Raw genomic sequence first — 20,968 nt, 5'->3', positions numbered from 1 at the left:
ATGAGTGTGAATCAAGCTGTTCTTCCATGCTGGTTTTTTTCTGTCAACAGGAACGTGTGAGAAATCATAAATACAGGAATGTGGGAGACCTGGAGAAGGATGTGATGCTGCTCTGTCACAACGCCCAGACCTTCAACCTGGAGGGATCCCAGGTCGGAAGCCCAGCGAATTGCACCTTTTCTCATTTATTTTGTCTAATTAATCTTTGGTTTTTCGTGTGGTGTTTAACCATGTGTGATGGAGAGCCAGAGCTCTGACGGTTTTTTACTCTCACGTCGTGGAGAAACACTTAACTACTTAATCAATGGACAGAAAGCTCACTCGACAATTTTGATGATTTGAGTAATCAAGTAAAACTAAAGGTTACTTTAGGTGTAACCCTGGTTCTCTGAGTAGCATGATGTTGATGTCACCTTGAGGCCTTATCCTGCTTTTGTTCCCATGGTGGTTAACATATGCTCAGTAGTAGTACCTTGCAGCCGTTTCACTCTCCACCGTTCAGTTATGCGGAGGGATAAGGTTGCATGTGTTGCACCCTGTTCAGTCAGTCTGGGACTTACATGAAGAGACAGGGGACACTGAGACAGCCTAAATCCACAGAAGAACGTTGGAACAATCTACCTGCCCAGTAATTTGAAAAACTGTCCGTAAGCGTACGGAGGAGAATTGTTGTTGATTTAAATGCAAAGGGTTGACACAGCACATCTTGATATGATTTAGGTTTTTTTCTCTTCACTGCTCTTTGTATGAAGTTAACTAATAAATAAAAGCTAGTCAAGGCATTATTTTTGAAAGTATCCTCACTTTACCGTTAGTGCCTAAAAAGTTTGCACAGGGCCTTCAGAATAAGGAGCCAATTGTTTGTATCGTGGGCCAAGCCACAAAGGGGAAAGCCCATTACCAAACAAAGACCTCACTGGTCGTTGGACACTGTCACATTTGCCTACTTCAGTTCTGAAGTTTCTGCCAGGATTACTGCAAACTGCTTGTCCCTGGGGTCTTTATCACTGCAGCATTTTATTGGTTTGACGTCTTCAAGCCTGCTTCGTGCTGTCCTGGGCGCGGGCTCCTCGGCAGACTTGCGTCATCCACAGTGTAGGTGGATAAGTGGTCAGTCGTCTATAAGCTTGTCCAGCAATACTTACAGTAAGTCTCCATTATTATTTAGTATAGTTATTTGCATAAACTTGGTTCTCCGAGTAGGAAAGTGTAGTGCCTCGGCCATATATAAAAAGGGGAGGCCCCAAGTGCAGACTTATCCCTTCAAGGCGTATCCCTTCATTGAAACGAATGTTATAGAGAAACTCCAAACATTTTCTAGCTCCACCTTCTCTAATGTGAAAACGTGTTGTTTTTTTTTCTTCAGTTTCATATCATTGTAAATTGAATCCACTTGGGATTTAGACTGTTGGTTGGACGAATCAACACATCTGAAGGCATCAACTCGGGGCTCTGGGAATGTGTTAGGGGCATTTTATAGAGTAAAACAATAAACTGGTCAGTTTAAAAAAAAGAAAAAGAGATAATTATTTGTTGAAGTACCACTTGCTTGTTCCATGATCCATTGCGCATGGTCTGACACCCACACACAGTTCTTTTTTTCTTCTCTTTTTTTTGTTAAAATGCAGCAGGTTATTTCAGATTAGTTAGCTCAGTTTAACTATTTACAGTCTATTTGTAGCCCTTTATCCTCTAGTTTTACTCTACCATTTTTTTCATCCATTCTCTCTCTGTCCATTAATGTTTAATATCTTCTGTCTTACTATTCCCACTCATATTCATCTCTCTATTATTATCTTTGCCCTCATCCCTCTTTTGCTCGTTAGGCTCTTCTCTCCCACATTCCCAGTATTACACAGCATGTCGTTCATGCTGTTTGAAGAATTGTTTATATTGTCCGGTCTCCTTTCTTTATTTTCCTGCAGATATATGAGGACTCCATCGTCCTTCAGTCTGTCTTCAAGAGTGCCAGGCAGAAGATTGCAAAGGACGAAGAGAGTGACGATGAAAGCGACGAGGATGATGACGACGAGGATGAGTCAGAGGCTGAGGGTAAGATGTTTCTGTTACTGTTTCTAGGGCATGCATGCGAAAACACACACACACACACACACACACACACACACACACACACACTTGTGCCATCTCATTTAAATTCTACACTGTAAACCCAGTGAATGCTGATCGGGTTGGTTGATTCACGTTGCCGCCGTCCCACTGGGAGCAATTTGGGCTACTGCTGCTTTCTAACACAGAGGAAAAATATAATGTTAAAGATAGTAATGAAGAATACAATTGCAACAACTGCACTTGGGGGGAAAAAAAAGGTTTATTTTAATTGGGCATCACGATACATTCTTGACCTTTGAGACATTTGTTTAAAAAAGAAAGAAAGAAAGAAGGAAAAGGTCCACTTCTTGCTTTTTTTTTTGGAGCTTTCAACTGGCCTCCCACAGCAGCCAAAAAAAACTGGCTGAAAGCTCCAGAAAGTCTGGGATGAAGACTGATGCGGTTGAAAGCTCCAGAAAAAGCTTTAAAGTAGACTTTGAGTTAAGAAGAGTTTATTATATTCCTGAAATCATTCACAAATGTCATCTCAAATGGAAACATGATCTTTTTGTAAGTTTTAAAAATGCCTTTTATCTGTATCTTATCCATCCGTTGCAAAAAAACAGTAAAATATTTTGAGTAAAAATACATGCGGATCAAAAATTACAAAAAAGCAAACAAGTTTTATTTTTGAGCACAAACACGTAATGTGTCCAGTTTATCTTTTTGTTTACCAAAAATAATAATATTAAAACATGCTATTTTCAATTGACATTAGGGCTGCAACAAATTATTTTCATTTTACTTACTCTGCTGATTATCTTCACAAGTAGTTGATTAAAAATTGGTTATAAGAATAATGAAAAAGGAGCATTTTCCAAAGCTAAAAGGTCAAGTTTTCATTATGTGGGTTTTTTTTTTGGCCAACAGTCCACAACCCAAATATTAATTTAAAATGATATAAAAACACCACACACACACACACACACACACACACACACACACACACACACACACACACACACACACACACACAAAAACAATTTAAACAATTACTGATTATCAAAATTGTATGAATAATCAGTCAACTGACTAATTGTTTCAGCTCTAATCCACATAGATTCATACAGTAGCTTCAGGAAAGTATTTAGACCTCTTCACTTTGCAAACTTTGTGTCATAGATTTAATTTACCTGGGGAAAATTACCATTTTTCCCCATAAATCTACACTCAGTAACTCATAATGACAAGTGAAAACATGTTTTTATAAGGTTTTGCAAATTTATCAAAAATCAAAACTGAAATCTCTCATTTACAAAAAGTATTGAGACCGTTTGCTTTGGCACTCCATGCTGTGGTCAGGTGCATCCTCTTTGCTTTATTTATCCTTGAGATGTGGCGTCCACCTGTGGCAAATTGAGTTGATTCGACATAGAGTAGTTTAGAAAAGGCACACGCATGTGTATGCAAGGGTCCGACAATTCTGCCGAGGATCTGCCAGGAAAAATGGGATAAACCGCCCATATCCAGGTGTGCAAGGCTTGTAGAGACTTGCCCAAGAAGACTCCAAGTTGTAATTGCTGTCAAAGGAGTTTCTACAAAGTACTGAATTAAGGGTCTGGATATTTTGTAAGTGAGAGATTTCAGTTTTTGATTTAAAGTTGAGAAAACTTCTAATTTTTTTGTTTTTGTTTTGATGGGTTACTGAGTTTAGACTGATTGGCAAAAATGCAATTTTATCAATTTAAAATTGAATCTACAACACAGTAAACATAATTCAATGATTCAAGATATAATCAACATTTCTTCTGTGCCCAGATGTGGACGGACACTTAGACGAGATGAGTGTAATTTATGTTTTCTGACTGAGCAACCAGTGATGAAACCAGTTACGTAACACTCTGTTTGGTCGAACCTCACAGTTACGCCTGCTTTCCCCTTGTGCTTCATTCAGCCAAGTCAGTGCGGGTTAAGATCAAGCTGAGTAAGGAGATGCGGAGCCACGACAAAGGCAAGAAGAGGCAAAGCCGAGGGAAGGCCAAGCCGGTGGTCAGCGACGACGACAGCGACGAGGACCAGGATGATAATGTAGGTCGTTCCACTCTACAGCATTTTACCGTGTCATTGGTAGATCTGAACAATAATCCAATGATCCTTGAGTCAGAAAAACACCAATACGTCACTGTCAGGCAAAACTGACTTTCAAACTCAGCAGGTCTTCATCATGTGAATAAAATTCTGAATGGGCAAATGAGAGACGTGACTTTATATGGAAGTGACACTGACATAAATTACAACTATCGAATCATTTTAATAACATTTAGCTACAACAGCATAGGGAAGCTCATAGTCGCAGCGCATCCCCCATGTTTTGGCACGGAGCACGGGGAAATAACGCACTGTGTGATGTTGGCAAACTTTCTGAAGCACGGTGGACGATTCAAGAGTCGCGCTGGTTTCCTTCCAGCTGTTTAATACCTGGGATGCCAGGTGCAGGCGAAAGACTGGGCTCGCCACCACTGAATGTCTGAGGGGGTGTTTGAAGACATCAGTGTCACATCAATAAGTAATCAGGTTTAGGTTTAAAGCATGTGAAGTGAGATCCAGGTATTTCCTGCCAAAATCCACTCTTTTCAGCGAGAACCGCAGGGACCCTGTTTTTTTTTTTTTGCACGTTCTGAAGGCTACTGTATGTACCGAGTAAAACTGCCTCCCAAAAACTCCTACATCAGTGCATGTCAATGAATCTTTGTTATTTTATTTTTTTTTGAATAATCAATTAATCGTTTATTCTATAAGAGTGACAAAATGCCCAGCACAAGTTCCAAGAGCCTAAAGTAATGGTGTCAAATTGTTTCGTCTGACTAATCGTCCAAAACTCAACAAAATTCTGTGAAATAAAACAGAAAAGCAGCAAATCATCACATTTAAGAAGCTGAAACTAGCAAATACTTGGTATTTTTGCCTAAAAAAACGACTTTATTTATTTATCAGTTATCAACATTGTTGATTAATTTCCTGTCAACCAGTCTAATAATAATATAATAATAATCATGGTAAGTTTATTTATACAGAACTTTTCATAACAAAGTTAGAAAGTGTTTTACATTGTTGAACCACGATTAAAATATTTCGGGGCTGCATTGAATGAAAATAGTTCAAATATAAAATTGATTAAATACTCAACAATAATATAAGATTTAAAAAAAAACAATTAAAGCATTAATAATATTAAAAAACAGATAAGACGTGTTTAAAAACGTTTTGAGATGTGATTTAAAAGATGTTACAGATTCTCTCAGCGCTGTGTACAAGTGTCACATACTGACGAAAGATATTACAGTAATAAAAAATAATAATTATTATTAAATAATAATTTGGGCAGTAATAAAACTAGATTAAGTATTCAGTCTGCACTACATTTAATGCTAACATGGTTCTCTACATTTCAGATGGGTTTCATCGTATGCTCGAGTAAATGTCAGTGAGCCACAGAGCAAAACCTGTAAACTTAATACCGTATCCCCCAACTTCTATAATGTTTATCCTATTCAGTGTACCCGTACAAACAGCCCAACACAGCATTCAGTGAAACCAGTAATGGGAAATTAAAGCCATGACAACCGCCACTAATGTACCTGACTTCATATAATTAACACCTAATAGATACCTTCCCCTCCTGCTCCTCCTGCTCCTCCTCTTCCTCCTGCTGCTGCTTTTGCTTTTGCTTCTGGTTGTGTAAGTGAAACCCTGGCCGCACTGATTCATTCATACACACCTCAGAGAGGTTTGAAGTTACCTTCATTTGATAAAAGCAAACTCCTCAAATGTAATACTTTTCTCTCCAGATAAAGTGTAGCTATGTAGCAGGTTATTCTTTTTTTTCAGTGAACAGTTCATTTGGAATTTTCTTTCCACATAAATTTTATTTCAAAGAATACAGAAGTACTTTTTTTTTTTTTTTGCTCTTTTTTGTATATATATATATTTTACTAGAAGATGTGTGTTTTGTAAAACAGCAGTGTCTTGTAATCCCATGTGGGATGGGCCAGATGTTTAGCATGACACAGAAAGGAAAATAAAACTAATAAATTTAAAAGATGGAAGTATGAAGCAGCATGGAAGTAGAGGATATCTTCACGTTACGTGACATTTACTGTGCAGACAAAGTTATGAGGCCCCTGCAGCAAACACCATACTGTATATATTTGTGTTGCAGCTGATGCTCACGTTTTTTAAACAGTTATTCAGTTTACTCCACCAGAGTTCATCCCCGTAGATGAGCCATGGTCCCAACGTGTGTCAGCGTAGTCCCATCTGCCTTTTGATGCTGCCACTCTGTGGGGCAATCTCTCATTCCGTCAGTAATAACAGCTCTAATGATAATAGACTTCTCTCTTTCCCTCCATTATGACTGCTGTGCGTCTTCCCAATAAAAACAGACATCTTCACATTTATGGACCTATTGATGGGCGAGTTCTTGGGTCCTAAAAAGAATTCTTAAATAGTTCTTCATTTAATCGGCAACCAGTGAAGCCTGTAAGAAAAACACAGAGATAGTGTGATAAATACAGTAGCATATCTACCACAGCTGCCAAGGTAAAAGACAGCACCTGTCAGATCTAGGTCGTTTCCAAGTAAATGAGACGTGAAAAGCCCCTCTCACTATACAACTTTCATAGATGTATTTGATAATTTTATGCTGTCTACAATACATTTATATATTTACGACATGAATATGAACCAGTGTACACAAAAACAGGGCGCTAAAACCTGCTACAGAGGGAGTCCCAACGCCACAATGTCAGAACACACAACTGTAGCTATGTCTTACTAATTATCATAAAGTACTGAATAGCAGTTGTCTAACATAATCCGATTTGTTGATGTTTTTTTTGATGCTGTAAAAGTGAAACAGTCCACGGTGTAAAGAATTTATCGACGCCTGTACTGTGGTTAGAGTGCTGGACGATTGCTGCAAGCTTTGTCCCTGCTGCCAGTTAAAGTTGTCTTGATCGACTCATTCACCGGGAACTGACATGGTCGGGGTTTTATTTTTTTTAAATTTTTTGTTCTTTTCTTTTGAATTATTCATTTGGGCACCAACCTGAGATTTGGAATTTTGGGGAAAGTCTGGCCATCTTGTCGTTTTCTATACAATGAACCAGAAGTCTAAAAATTCAGGCTAGTAGTTCCTTTACTTCTCACCCACCTACATTCCTAATCATTACTTTATTATAACCTAAATTAATGATTCAGTCCAGACTAATTAAAAAGGACCTTTCCCCTGCTTTTAAGAGGAAAGACTTAAGTAGCATGGAAACCTCTCAGGCTGTAACACCCCTCTATGAACCTATGCACAGAGGGGTGTGGGGGGGGGTGGATCATACATGTTTGGACCATATTGAGCTTTATTTATATTCCCCACGGCTACTGTCTTTAGAGTCTTTCAATCACTTTTTGATACAAGCAACTTAGGGCTGTGCGATATGGACCAAAAGTCATTTCTCTGTATTTTCAGGCTGAATGGCCACACACGACATATATCCCAGTATTTTCTGCGGAGTGGGCTAAATGTTCAGTTGTAAGTTCAAAGCCAGATGTGAGCAGTCACAAGCACTTTCATTAAACCAGGCTGTGATAAGAATAAAATGCAAGGACAGGGTTTCCTTCCCTGTTTGAAAATATACAGCTGCACAACGCGTAAATGAAAAATTATATAACATAAGTAGCCTATATAAAATAAGCCTCTCCAGTGTTTCCCCACAGGGTGAGAATTCCCTTGTGGAGGTGGGTGGCACGGCGTGTGACAATGTGCATGCAGACTCCCTCATAACATCTGTTACACCATTTTATTTTGAAGGAAACAACAGTGTTGCTCACTTGTTGAATGTCGGTCCGGCAAAACAACGCAGGGCTGTCTAGCAGAAAAAAAAAAACAAAAAAGCTGAACCTGGCTCAACTTTTAAGCGAGGCAGTGCGACGTCGTCCAGCGAGACGCTGCGCTGGCCACGACCATGTTTCTGTTGTTTAACCTGCGATCGTGATGACGACGGATAGAATAGCTGCTGCCATGATAACTTGTAGAATCCAGTATAGTGAGTATTACAACCTGCTGGGCAGTGTTTTGGCATTTAATAAGCCTTCTACCACTTAATTTGCTACCTATTGGATCGCATTTCATGTTTCAGCGGTGCCTCAAACAACATGCTCTCGCCAGCGCCGGTTCTCGGTCCAAATCCCCTTGAGTATAAATCAGGAGCAAAACAAATACGTTTTGACATCGTTAAGAACAGCACTGAGCGCTATCTTAATATTTAATCTACGGGGATCAGAAATAGTTTCCCCCTTCATTAGATCTAAGTCAACTCTCAGCATGTGTTTTTATTCGTGCCGAGAGTGATACTGAACTGCTGGCTGTTTGAGGTTAATGTAAACAGCTCAGTCAAAATAAGACCTTCACCAAAGCATGGCCAGAAGCCACATTACTCTGAATATAAATGTAGTGAGTGATTTCCACAGCTGTCTATCAGTCACGGCGGTAACATAATCTGCCTTTGTGCAGTGTGTTCAAAGGAAAGCCCGGTCTCTTTCTGTCTCTGTTTATCTCTCTCTCTTCTCGCTACAGATTACAAACTGAACTTTCCCTCCTGAACTTCTAAAAGGTCTTTTAAACCTCGTCATCCCTCTTCAGCGCTCTCCTTGTCAGCTTCTGCCCAGAAACAGACTCTAAACAGGGGGAGAGGATCTAAGGAAAGGGCACCGGCTTCACCTTCAAACCGTCTCTTCCCCTGGGGAGCCTTCTTGCTTATTTTGGGGTGTTGATATATTCAGCTTGAGATGACCTCCGCTGCCTCTTGTTGATGCTCCTCTACAGACAATAAACCTTCATTCAACAGCGTTATCCCTCTCTAATCTGCCTTTTAAGTCTCCCTCTCTCTAAATGCTCTTTATCCCCCCCCCCCCTTTCTCTTTCTGCAGGATCAGTCAGACAAGAGCAAGAGCGATGATGAGTGAGAACGGTGCGATGCCAGGATGTGAGGATATTGTTTATAGCACTTAAACAAAAGGACAATATCTTTCATTACTGTCGTTCAGGTGCATATTCTGTTTTTTCCTTTTTCTTAAATTTGAGTTCATTTGTCCTCTTGGTCTGTCTGTAGCACGTATTGTTGTCCCTTCTACCACCAGCTTGGAAATGTATTACTATTAATCGATAAACTACAGCAATACCAATCTGCTTATATTCCTGTTTTTAAGACAATTTTGTAGTATATTTTTTAACTCTGTGCTTTAACTAAGATTTAAATTCTGTATGAAAAAAAAGGAGAAAAAAAATATGGTAATGCAACACATGCTTTTGCTTTATTTGTACTTGCTTGCACTTTTAGAAAATGAAATCTTAATATCCAAATTTAAAAAAGTATGTAATAAAAACTATATTATATATGTAGGGGAGAGAGAGAGAGAGAGCCAAGGACATCCAATTAAATTTGGAGAGCCAGTGGAGATTTAAAAAAAAAAAATGGCAATCACGTTTTAGATTTTTTGATTTCTTGTTCCACCTCATGCAGTGCCAAAAGTTGAAACGTAGAGAAATCGATCGTTTGCTAAACCCCGCCCCTGACCAGAGATTGTCTAATCATAGCTCGGCAACCGTAGCTAGGTACGGCAGGCCTGGCAAGCTTTAGCTAAACCGCATTTAAAACAATGTGGAGGGTGGTAGATGTATTTTTTGAATAGATTACATAGTGGTTACCTGCTGTTATGAAAGCCCCAAAGGTTACAATATCCGGTTAATTATCTTACTCACTGAAGTAGCAACTAGAGCTGAGATGAGTCGTCGATCGGCGGAAAAACAACTGGCTGCTGTTTTGATAGTCGATGAATTGTTTCGGTCTTTTATTTTTCTTAAGCAAAATTAGTGGAAAAATTGCCCAATATTCTCTGATTACAGACTCTCAAATCAGAAGATTTCCTGCTTTTTTTGGTCATACATTGTAGTAATCTAAATGTTTTTTTAGACATCTGTGAAGTTCTGACGGGCATTTATGACATTTCACAGACTAAACAATGATTTGAAAATAATCTGCAGATTAATTCCTTATCATTAACTACCCACATTTTGTCTGTGGGGTAATCGGTTATGTTTAAAAAGCTTTCTGCAGATTAAACACTGGTAGCGACGGTTGTCTTTTCGGCAAAAATCGACGGTCACCAGCGAGAATCTTGAAACGTGCTTTTATCCATTTCTGCCTTAAAGAAAATACCTGTTTAGGGCTGCAACTGTTATGTTTATTGCCAGTTAATCTGCAGATTATTTCTTTCCAGAGTCCAGGGTGATGTCTAGGACTCCGGACGTCACCTTGTCACGTCTTCAAAACCCAACAGTCAGTACGACCGACAGTCCAAAACCCAGATAATCAGTTTTTTCGTGACATATGGCAACGAGAAGTAGAAAGTCCTCCCATTTTAGAAGGTGAAACCTGAGAAAGTACAAAATTTTCTAAACTATTTTCGCTTGATAAAGAAGTAAAAACGATTAATCCGTTTTACGTCAACGTCCATCGACTAATGGATTAATTGACTAATCATTTCAGCTCTAGACCCGTTGTGTAGAAAACTACTCTTGAATTTGCGAAGGCTTGTCAGACGTAGCGTCAGTAACTGAGGGCTTAGCGAACGGTCAATTACGAGATTGTTCAGACAGATGTGTCAAAAATGTATGTATCTTAGAGCCAATATGACAGAATGTCAGCTGTTGCCTGATGATTTACAGATTAATTTGGGGTGGCCATAAATGCCGAATGCTTTTTTAAATTGCTTTTACTAAGAAAACTGTAACCTTACATTGTAGAGGCGGCACAACATTTAGTCCATGTGTTTCATGTATCTTCTAATGCTTTCAAGTTGTTGTGAATCAGAGCAGAAACTCTGTCTCCATAATTTTCTCACGTAGAAAAAGGTGTGTTTTTGGTAGTTTTGAGTGCGAAACTGGCCGTTCAGAACAACATTTTATCCCCGGCAGCGGATCCATGGCGAAACACCTTGTTTTGTTGAACCCGACCAGCATCTAACGTAGCAGTACATGTAGCTTTTTAAAAGCGTCTGAATACGTTACACCAGGCAGATCTGTTGCAGCAAACAGAATGTAAAGAACCAAGTCTCTGCTGGGTTTTTGGATATTACAATGAAAACAGTATTCTGATTTGAATAACATTGAATATATAACAGTATATTTTAAAAAATGTATTGATTTATACATTTGGATTGGTGTGTTTGTGTCGCTTGTGTATTAGTTTGGAGCCTTCATTTTATTGGTTTATATGTTGTTTGTAGCATGAACTCTTTTGACAATATACGGTGTACATGCAGATATATCATTTCTGTTTGTGTAATATGTGCTTGCCGATTCTCCATAAGTGTGACTTAATCTTTGCTCTCTTTGCACAGTGTCTTTGTGGTTGTATCTCATAGCCCAGGGCAAATAAAATCTCACAGATGTTCAGCACAACAAAAACAAAAACTAAAGAATGTTTTGCTTATTTATTTATATTTTGCTGGGAACCATTTTTACAATCTGTGACAGTTTGTGCACGTGTAACGGGTTTTGCGGTGCACGCTGCTTATGGAATTTATTGTACACGCTGTTTAAAATGGAAAGTCCTCGGAGCCCTGAATTTCATTCATTGTTTTAGTTAGAAAGCTGGTTTTCGGTTACAAAACTGCAGTGGTAGAATGTAACAAAGTACATTTAAAAAGTACTGTAGTTAAAATACAAATTTGAGGGACTTGTACTTGAGGATTTTCTCCTCACGCCAAGACATTTTGAAAGTGTCACTTTGGGCTTTGGTTAACTGTGAAACATTTCTCACAATTTTTTGAATGTTTACAAACAAAACAATCGATTAATTAAGAAAATAATTAGCAGGAAATATGGAATGGAAACAATCATTAGTGGTAATAATCAAATGAGAAATAATTATATTTTAGTCACAGGGTCCATTTTTCTGCATAATGAGTACTTTCACTTTTTATACTTCTGTACATTTTCCTGATTATACTTACAAACTTAACATTTTTATTGCAGAACATTTACTTGCAGTGGAGTACTTTTACTTAAGGGTCTGAATACCTCCTCCATCACTGCAAGACTGTGTACCTGTTACTGCCTTTTAATGGAGTTTAGAAACGGCACGTATGCAAGTTCTGAAAAAGTCTTTGTCACGTCATGACAGTACATAAATTAATTAATATGACATGTAACATTTCAGCGTGCTGATCTTTGGTTGAGAAATGAGCGAGCAGCCCGACCTGCTTTCCGGTGATGCTGTTTGTGTTACTGCCTCTGGTAACTGCCATTACAAAACTTTTTAAAAGTCTTATACCTAATCTGAGACAACTTCCTGTCTGAGGTCACTCTGCTCCAGGGTTTCTGCATCAATCCCCAGGTTAAATGTAAGACTTTTAAGAGACTTCTTAAATACTAAATAGAAAGTATGTAAGTATGAAGAGAAACCAGTATGGAATATATGGTTGGGAATTCTTTATTATAACATAATTTTTTTCAGCACTTCACATCAGTTTTTGCGAACAGTTTATGATATAATTAAATAAATTACTGTGACCTCAACCCAGACAAGTGGCATGAATTGGAAGGGTGGATTAACTAATTAAAAATGCATTCATTCGAGTTTTGTTAAAATAAACACTTGCCCATTATGAAACGATGAGGTTCCAAGCTACTGTAGCAGCAGTAGTAACAGCGTTTGCTACAGGTCTGAAAAAAAAAAGAAGAAAGGGTTGAACAGCCTCCGGCAGCACAATACACTGTCACAACAATCCCACTGTTATACAGCCCGCGCCAGAAGCAGGAAAGAGAAAATCTATGACTTTCGTACATTAACCTGTTACAAGACACCTCTATCTTTGTCACAAGCCCGAAAAGAATTTACCCAAAATAAAAAAGGTAAAAAGGTAACTGTTCTTCAACCCTTTTGATTATAGTCATAACCCTGGTCTCCTTTCATAGGTAACTCTTTTTAATTTTACAACCAAAATGTCAGAATGAGTATAAAACACAATGAACCGAAGTTACAGAGGCAAAAACACGCTAGAAATGCAAGGTTTATTTTGTTTTTTTTCCCTCGCCTATTCTTCTTTTGTATAAAAAAAGGGAATATTAAGCCTATAATAGGCCCATTTGTGTGTGAAACCATAGCCCCAAGTCTGAACCACTTCTGTGTCAACAGCTGTTGCAGTGAGATGGGGATCCTGAAATACTTTGCACAGATAGAATCAGGAGACTTGAAGCTCTCAGACAATGTGTAATTTGTCAAGGTTGTGTAAAGACTGGGTCCGGTACAGACCAAAACACACCTAAAGTAGTGCTGCCAAGGCCAAAGCGTCCCACGAGTGGGACGGTGCATTTTTTTAAAGGTTAAAGTCAAGACGTTTTATACCTTCTGAAGCTTTTTTTTTTTTTTTTTTGAGGCAAATGAATTCACTGCTTGAAGACTTAGCAAGACTTGCAGATGCTCTTCAACCATACATGTTACCGCCATGTCTGTCCACACAACTGTCTTGACACTATCCAAAAGATTATATTGAGTTGTGAGCATCAAAAACTTTGGAGGAATTGAAGCTCAGGCACTACTCACCTCACACACCGATAGCAAATGTATGCACTACCATCTTCTCTATTACCTACATTACCAATTAGCAAACCATGGATGCAAGGAAAAAATGGCTCAGAAACTTGTTTTACTATTACTTTTAGACCTTCCCATTTTAACAAAAAATGTATAAGTCAGATGTTTACTGGCCGATTTTTTTAATATTTAAAAAAAGAATATTAGTGCGCTCCTTCAGATGACTCTAAGTTAGACCGAACATATGATCGGGGTAGTCAGTGAGAGATTTCGCCACTGATTTAACTGTTCAGTTAAAACATTTATTTAGAGTACAGTATTCAGATGTCAGCTGATGCAACTGTTTAGCAAGATAAGGAAGGAAAAACTCACAAGCAATACTGTTGTCTCACAGTAATGCACAGGGCCTGGCAGGATTCACAGATAAAGAAATTCATGCAGTTGATTGATAAATCTATGCTCTCAAATCAATAACTCGGGCCCACAGGATATTGACCAGCAACAGCAACGAGGTAGAGTTTTTGCTTTCTTACATGACATCTGCCGGGCTCTCGTTAGCCAACAATGGGTCATGGGTAATGATGACATTTATCCTGGTTTCAGTTCAGTTTCCTGTAAAAAGCAAAAAAAAACCCAAAGGCAACAAATTAAGTTAAAGTCATTATGAATCCAGCATTTTCCTTAAAATCGAAAATAAAACTGAATTCTCTTAATTTTCTTGTGAATGGACATATAAACTCTAATGATGCTACAGCTGTTGGCCACTGTTTTCAACTTTATTCTATTATCATCATCATCATCATCATCATCATTATTAATTTTGCTTTTGGACACTGGGACACAAAGTTCACTCCTGACTTTGGAAACAGCAGATTAAAAAAAAAAAAAAAAAAAAAAAACAATCTTAGCTCCAAGGTCCATTTAGTACCGGTTCTGGGGTTTTCAGTCATATTACACGGTCTAAGAAAGCCTCGGTGTATCTGTGTAGACTAAGCCCTGAATCCGAGAGCGAGGGATTAAATACACTGCACTGCAGCTACTTATTTGCAGTGTGTGATATATATTTGTAGTATTTGCAATTGGGTTAAATGTTGCATCTTGTTATGTATGTGAAACAGTGCACACCTCGGTGACGCGAGTTTGGGAAAAAATATTCTGATAATAAAGTGAAATTAAAATCAAATCTTCCGTAGCGGCTGGAGTTTGGCAAGTTGTCTTGGAATAGCAGATATTCCCATTTTCATTTCTGAGCACTGTAAGGACTTCTGAATGTCTAAGCTGAAGTTCAAAGTTCACGTGATATGATCACAAACAGCTACTAAAAAGGAGACATGGAGAAGCCGACATGGACAAAATGTCCTTTAAGAGCTCAGAAAAAAAAGAAAAGGAAGAAAGAAATTTGAACGAATCGAATTTCCATTTTGATTTTAATCTACGATTCCATGACATCTGCCAAACGCCGTTTGATGATGAAGACCGTGTGGAATGACTGAAAGCCCCCGAGCAGCTAAAAGTGGTTGTTGTTTAGTTGTTTTTCCAGTCGTTTTTGAACATTCCTGTGGAAACGGTTTCGAAGCCTGAAACCGCAGAGTGTGTGTTTCTCATGACGGCAGAGGAGCTGGTGTTGCCTTCAGACCTGCTGTCAACTGGAGGACTCAAACTGCATTCACACAGACAGTGAAAGCACAGATGTCTATTAAATTAAATGCAGCCATCTATTGAAACCGGTCTAAATTTCCTTTGGATCATAACCTATTTCACCGGTATATTTAACATATAACAGGTTCTACAGGATCATATTTCTTGTCAAAAGCAGTTAAAAGGTCCTTTTTCATACAGTACATTACAGCAGTGGTTTTTGGGTTTTTTGGGGATGCGACCACCTTTTGAGGGTGAAAATATTTTGCCCCTGTATTTTGCGTTCGAAAAGCACAGGCAGATTTGTGCCTCATGTCGTTTCTGCAAGTGCCTCAGAATCCTGAAGGCTTTAAGACTGTCCTTTGCCAACACGCCATCCGAGGTCTGAGTGAAGCCATACTCCAGGTACTTTTCGTCATATGTCCTGCTTCCTGCCTTTTTTTAAGTGTCAGCATCTTGGGATTTCATGCTCCCACACATTTAAAAAAAAAAATAAAAAAATAAAATAAAAAAATCGCTCCATATCTCTGCAGACCAGCTACACTGGTGAAGTAACGTGTGCAACCAGGGGTTACAGGCTCAGGAGTCAATGTGTTTCTATCAAGCGGCCTATAGGTGGTGCCAGTATGTCACTATTTCATGCATTTATTCAAGGAATGAGGGGGAAAATAGTAAATAAATAAAATTTAAATTCCCCCTTTTTGGTATTTTACAGTTTTGACCACAAGTTATTTACCACAGTCATAACAAACATCACAGATATGCTTATACTGATTTCTTAAAATGAATTTAAAATTTAAATCTCAATCTCATTCTTTATTCTCATGTACTTTTCAGACGCGTAACCCTAAACCAACATTTACACACACCTGTGTAAACCAGTGCTGTGGTCCGTCTGCGCTGCAGAAGGGTTCATACCGTATTTAATGGCATCGTGGTTGCATTGTGCAGCTCAGGCACAGGAGGGCAAAAGATGGCCCGTCATACTGTACAGCTGGCCGGACCCTCACACTCTGCAGCACATCAAAACAGTTTTCCTTTTTGTATTCCTGCCATTTTAAACAGAGCTTCACTAAGCCAATTCCCCCTGAAGAATGACCATCCATCGCCCCCTTTTTATCTGCCTCTTTGAAGTGCCGAGCTGTTGGGATAGACTTGAGCCCAGGAAGAGAGGAACAAATTGGATGTTAATCCTTGTCTGAGCGCCAGAGATGTCAGCTGGAAAAAGTCAGGTGCCAGTGCAATTTCTGCTATTCCTCTGTAGCTTTTGTCCAGGGCTCCACCATCATCACATTCTCCAAGCAGCAGATGCAGGTCCTTCCAACCCCAAACTGATTCAGGGAATTTTCCTTCCTAATGACTCATGAATGGTGATCTGAAAGGGCCAGGTGCTCTGTATTATTAGAGAGCCCAGTTTGTCTGGTGTTATAACCCGTCCACATTCAAGGCGGGAAACGGGCCCTATCGATGCTAACTCTTGCACAGCTTAAAAGGAAAAGCGGGAAAAGGCTTTGTCTCCCTTCGGATTCCGGGGTTCACTATCAGTTTAACGCATGATCGAGGAAAAGGCTCATTTTTCTTTGCAGCCCGGTAAGCTTCGAGTCCTGGTAAGCTGGAAGGCTACATCACAGACATAAGGACAATGAGGGTTTCATGTACAAACAGGACATACAGTATACACTAACGTCATTTGTGCCTTACATTAGAGCTGCAAAAGTGATTATATTCATTATCCATTGAGCCGTTGCTTATTTTTTGTCATTAAAATGTCAGAAAATTGATAAAACTTTCCACCACATCTTCAGATTGGCCATTTAGCCCGACCAACAGTCCAAATGTCAGAGATATTCGATTTAGAGTGCTATAAAACAAAAAGCAGCAAATTCTCACATTTGACAAGCTGGAAAGTGCAATTTTTTTACCATTTTTCCTCGATAAATAACATAATTGGTGATCAAAATTATTGGTGAATTATTTTCTGTAGACTGAATCGTTGAATAACTTTCTCAGCACTAGTTTAGACAGAACGAAAACTCTATTAGATTATGAATAGCACCGCATTTTCTTTCCATTGAGGGCAAGGATGTAATTATAGTGTCAGATCAACAGGGTTCCCAGTTTACATACATAAATGCCCGACTGACCATTTTTTTCATTATCAATTAAACTGTTCACTGTTTCTATTAATCAAATAAAAGAGATATTAACTTTACAATTCTATAAAAAACATGATATATTTGGCTATTCACTTTCTATTGATTAACTAATCAATTGATTAAATGTTTCAGCTTTTGATGTAAAAAAAAACAAACAAAAACAAACTGCTTTTGTTTTTTTAATAGTCTCTCTTATAGGTTTTGGTGCAAAATGCTAACAGATTCCATTGATGAAAAACAGAATGCGATTGAAAAAAGTTGCTACCTATAAAAATATGTAGAGATAAATAGAATATGTCTGAACAAGGTTGCTGTGACAAACCCAACATCCTAATACAGTCAGACATCTGGGGTAGCACAAGAGGTACAATTCTTGGTGACCCCTGGCAGTTGGTCAATGTCTCCCCTGATCCATATTTTTCCTCTGCTCACACTTTATTTACCTAACATTGTCATTCTGTTTCTCCGTACTGTCATGCTACTTTTGCTGTTTCTGTCTCCACTGTATATATAACCTCTATTGTATGTCTGTCTGTCCATCCTCGTCTGTTGCTCTCCAGGGGACATGTCCCCCCCCAATTGACTGTCTTTTTGGGGGTAACCAAACTGAGGGTCAAAGGATAGAGGGTGTCCTATGTTGTATAGAATGTAAAGCCTTTCGAAGAAATATTTTTTTGAGGTCTGATGTTTAGCAGGTATAATGTCTACCATGCTCTGATCGGAAAAATCCAGTTTTTCTGCCCCTGATCCTGATCTGAGCCCGTAATACCGGGTATCTGGCAATACTGAATCTTACACACCTTAATTTTTTATGAGCTTCTTGATCCAAAATGATCAAATTATTGATATAATATGAATGAAATTTCAGTTGGGAGAATGCCACCCCCTGACAGTGACTTGATGCAATACGCTAGAAACAAGACATCTCACTCTGTTGGATTTGTTGGAACTTAGAGAAAGACTCAGAAACAGATTCTTAAGATTGGCTCGGGACATCGCTACTATTTTTACCATCTTAGTTAAGCATGTGATCATACTATCATTTGTATGGGTATCTGACAAATTGAAATTTTTACCTGATAATGTCAGAAGATGAAAAGTCTGGAGATCAACAAAGATGTGTGAATTCATCCTGAGAAGAACATGAATATCAGTAGCAATCCATCGAATAGTTGTCAGGACATTTCACATTTCACGCTGCAACTAACGATTATTTTTATTATCAATTAATGTGCCAGTTATTTTGACGATTAATCATCATCCCTGGAGTCCAAGGTGATGTCCTCACATGTCTTATTTTGTCGAAACCGACAGTCCAAAACTGAAAAAAATTACTTAACACCAAGAAAAGCAACAAATTCTCACATTTGAGCTTTGAACCTGTGAATGTTTCGCATTTTTTCTTGAAAAATTTGTTAAAAGATTATTAGATTATTCAAATAGTTGCCAATTAATTTGGATGATCGACTAACTGATTAATAAACTAATTGTTGCAGCTCTACTATTAATTTAAAGCGAACTGAATCTAAACTGAACGAAACCTGCAAAATTCTTTAAACTTTACATCCTCTGGTTCTTATATCGCTTGTCCACAAGTATATTTTATTTTAACTGACATGAAAAATTGGTAACTTGTTTGTGTTTCATAATAAAAACTAGGAAATGATATATTTTTGCATCGTTCTTTGCGTCAAACCTATCTTGTCTTCATCATGCGGTGGTTCAAACACATCCAAAACAAATTTTCACTAGATATATCAATTTTTTAAGATCCTCATCCAGTTGCTTAGAGGAGCCCATGGTCATCGTGTGTTACAACAGGGTCTAAAGAGTCGGAGAATTTATCAGCTCTGGATCATCATCATCAGCTGACAACTCCTAATGAAGGTTCTTGACCTGCCTTACTAGTCCTAACGAGTTCTGAGACTTCAAAAGTAGAAGGGAGCCAAAACCTTTGAACATGCCACAGTCACCGTTCAACAGTGAATAAACATTTGAAAGATGGCAAATTTTTAACGTCCATTGTGTCAGGAATGATTTACAGTCTGTACTGTAAAGGTTTGTAATTATTTGTTAGAAAAATCCTTAGTGTAAAGCTTTTTTGTCAAGTCCTAAAGATACAATAATATTAATTTATTAAAAGGTATATATTTAGCGATATCAACCTTTACCCAGCTCTACCATATAAAAATTCACTACATAAAGCTGGAAGTGAGGCATGGTGTTAATATAAATGCAGGCATTGTTGGCTTTTAAGTTACACGTTAAAACTACTCCTGAGACATAAACGAATCTTGTTTTCGTTTCTTCTTTAACTTTACAACAATCTGCTGATGCTAACACGCCTCTCCCCACTGCCTCTACTGCACTGCTAGCGGTACTGATTCTCATTGCCGCTCTACTCAGCCGATTTATACAAACTTGCCAGTGGTACAGCTCCAGGTTACATTGCAGTTCACAACGGACGGAGTAATCAAGGGACAGTGTTGGTAGCCAAGCCAGCAGTTTGTGTGTCCTTTCAACATATAACACATAAAAACGGGTTGTTAAAGAGTCCAAATGTATTAGCAACATGGCTACTTACATGGCAAGGATGGGGTCGCTCTGTACAAATTGAGTTATTATGTGGTCTCTCCCTCAAAAATAATCTCCTCTAAAACATTTGAGATCAATGTTCTTTTGTTTGCCCCAGTTTTTGATTAAATAAAACCCAGAAGATGCTTAAAAATAATTCACAAATGATTTTTACACTTCATCGCCATGATAAACAAACTTCGTCCACGTAGGCTAGCAACGCTGAGACCGTCCAATCAGGCTTGTCATTGGCATTTTGAAGACCCGCCCCCGTCCCTGTCAGCCCCTTGGCTCTCGGCAGCGATTAATTATATTGGGTGCAAAGGTTGTCAGTCAAGCAACACGCTCTTTGTGAATGCCGATTGGCCACTTTCACGGTTTATTTATTTGAAAATTACTAACGGTCAAAAAATACGTAGAATCTTATAGGAGAGGCATTACAACATGGAGGTATGATTCATAGTGATTTTAATCCACATTTAATGGGCTTAACTGAGATATTGTTACATTTCTGTGGAGTTTTTAGAAGTCTCTGGTAACCTGGAGTATGATAGACATGGTTGTAGTGTGGCCATTGAAAGATTAATTGTCCATATTTTCTTGATTACAAAACCAAAACGAAAACGAAACAACAAAAACTTGTATGTACCTGTAGCTAGCTTATGAGGTGGTGGCTATTTTGAGACTTGATTTTGGATGCTTTGTGTGTACACAAACTAGAACTTGCAGATTGGGGTTTTCAAGCTTGTATACAGTATTTAAAGGTCCATGCTAATCGTAGGTATTAAGCAGCAAATCTGTTTTTTTTGTTTTTTGTTTTGTTTTTGTTTGTTTAAGTTTTTAGTTCTCATAGAATATAAAGACTGTTTGTGATTCATTGAGCCGAGATTGTGAAATTCA

At 38.4% G+C, this 20,968-nt stretch overlaps 1 protein-coding gene and 1 long non-coding RNA gene across 4 annotated transcripts in view; one reads left to right on the top strand and one right to left on the bottom strand.

The window, feature by feature from the left end:
* The window catches only part of smarca2 (SWI/SNF related, matrix associated, actin dependent regulator of chromatin, subfamily a, member 2), a 54,898-nt gene extending 43,330 nt beyond the window's left edge, over window positions 1–11,568 (top strand). For both annotated transcript variants that reach the window (XM_040154994.1, XM_040154995.1), the window contains 4 exons: window positions 51–152; window positions 1,926–2,052; window positions 4,004–4,137; window positions 9,031–11,568. In XM_040154994.1, the coding sequence (XP_040010928.1) occupies window positions 51–152; window positions 1,926–2,052; window positions 4,004–4,137; window positions 9,031–9,066 (399 nt within the window). In that variant the 3' untranslated portion in view covers window positions 9,067–11,568. The remainder of the gene's footprint in view (window positions 1–50; window positions 153–1,925; window positions 2,053–4,003; window positions 4,138–9,030) is intronic.
* Window positions 11,569–14,233: 2,665 nt separating this feature from the next.
* Window positions 14,234–20,270, bottom strand: LOC120805634. Of its 2 annotated transcripts, none has more exons than XR_005709579.1 (3): window positions 20,079–20,270; window positions 18,571–18,626; window positions 14,234–14,312 (listed from the first exon to the last, which is right to left on the bottom strand). It is a non-coding gene; the product is annotated as an uncharacterized LOC120805634 (long non-coding RNA). The 2 variants fall into 2 exon arrangements; XR_005709578.1 differs by lacking the exon at window positions 14,234–14,312 and adding an exon at window positions 16,233–16,958.
* Window positions 20,271–20,968: the final 698 nt, after the last annotated feature.

This window comes from Xiphias gladius, chromosome 19, assembly GCF_016859285.1.
Source record: "Xiphias gladius isolate SHS-SW01 ecotype Sanya breed wild chromosome 19, ASM1685928v1, whole genome shotgun sequence".
NCBI lineage: Eukaryota > Metazoa > Chordata > Actinopteri > Istiophoriformes > Xiphiidae > Xiphias > Xiphias gladius.
This window is presented reverse-complemented; position numbering and strand designations above follow the sequence as displayed.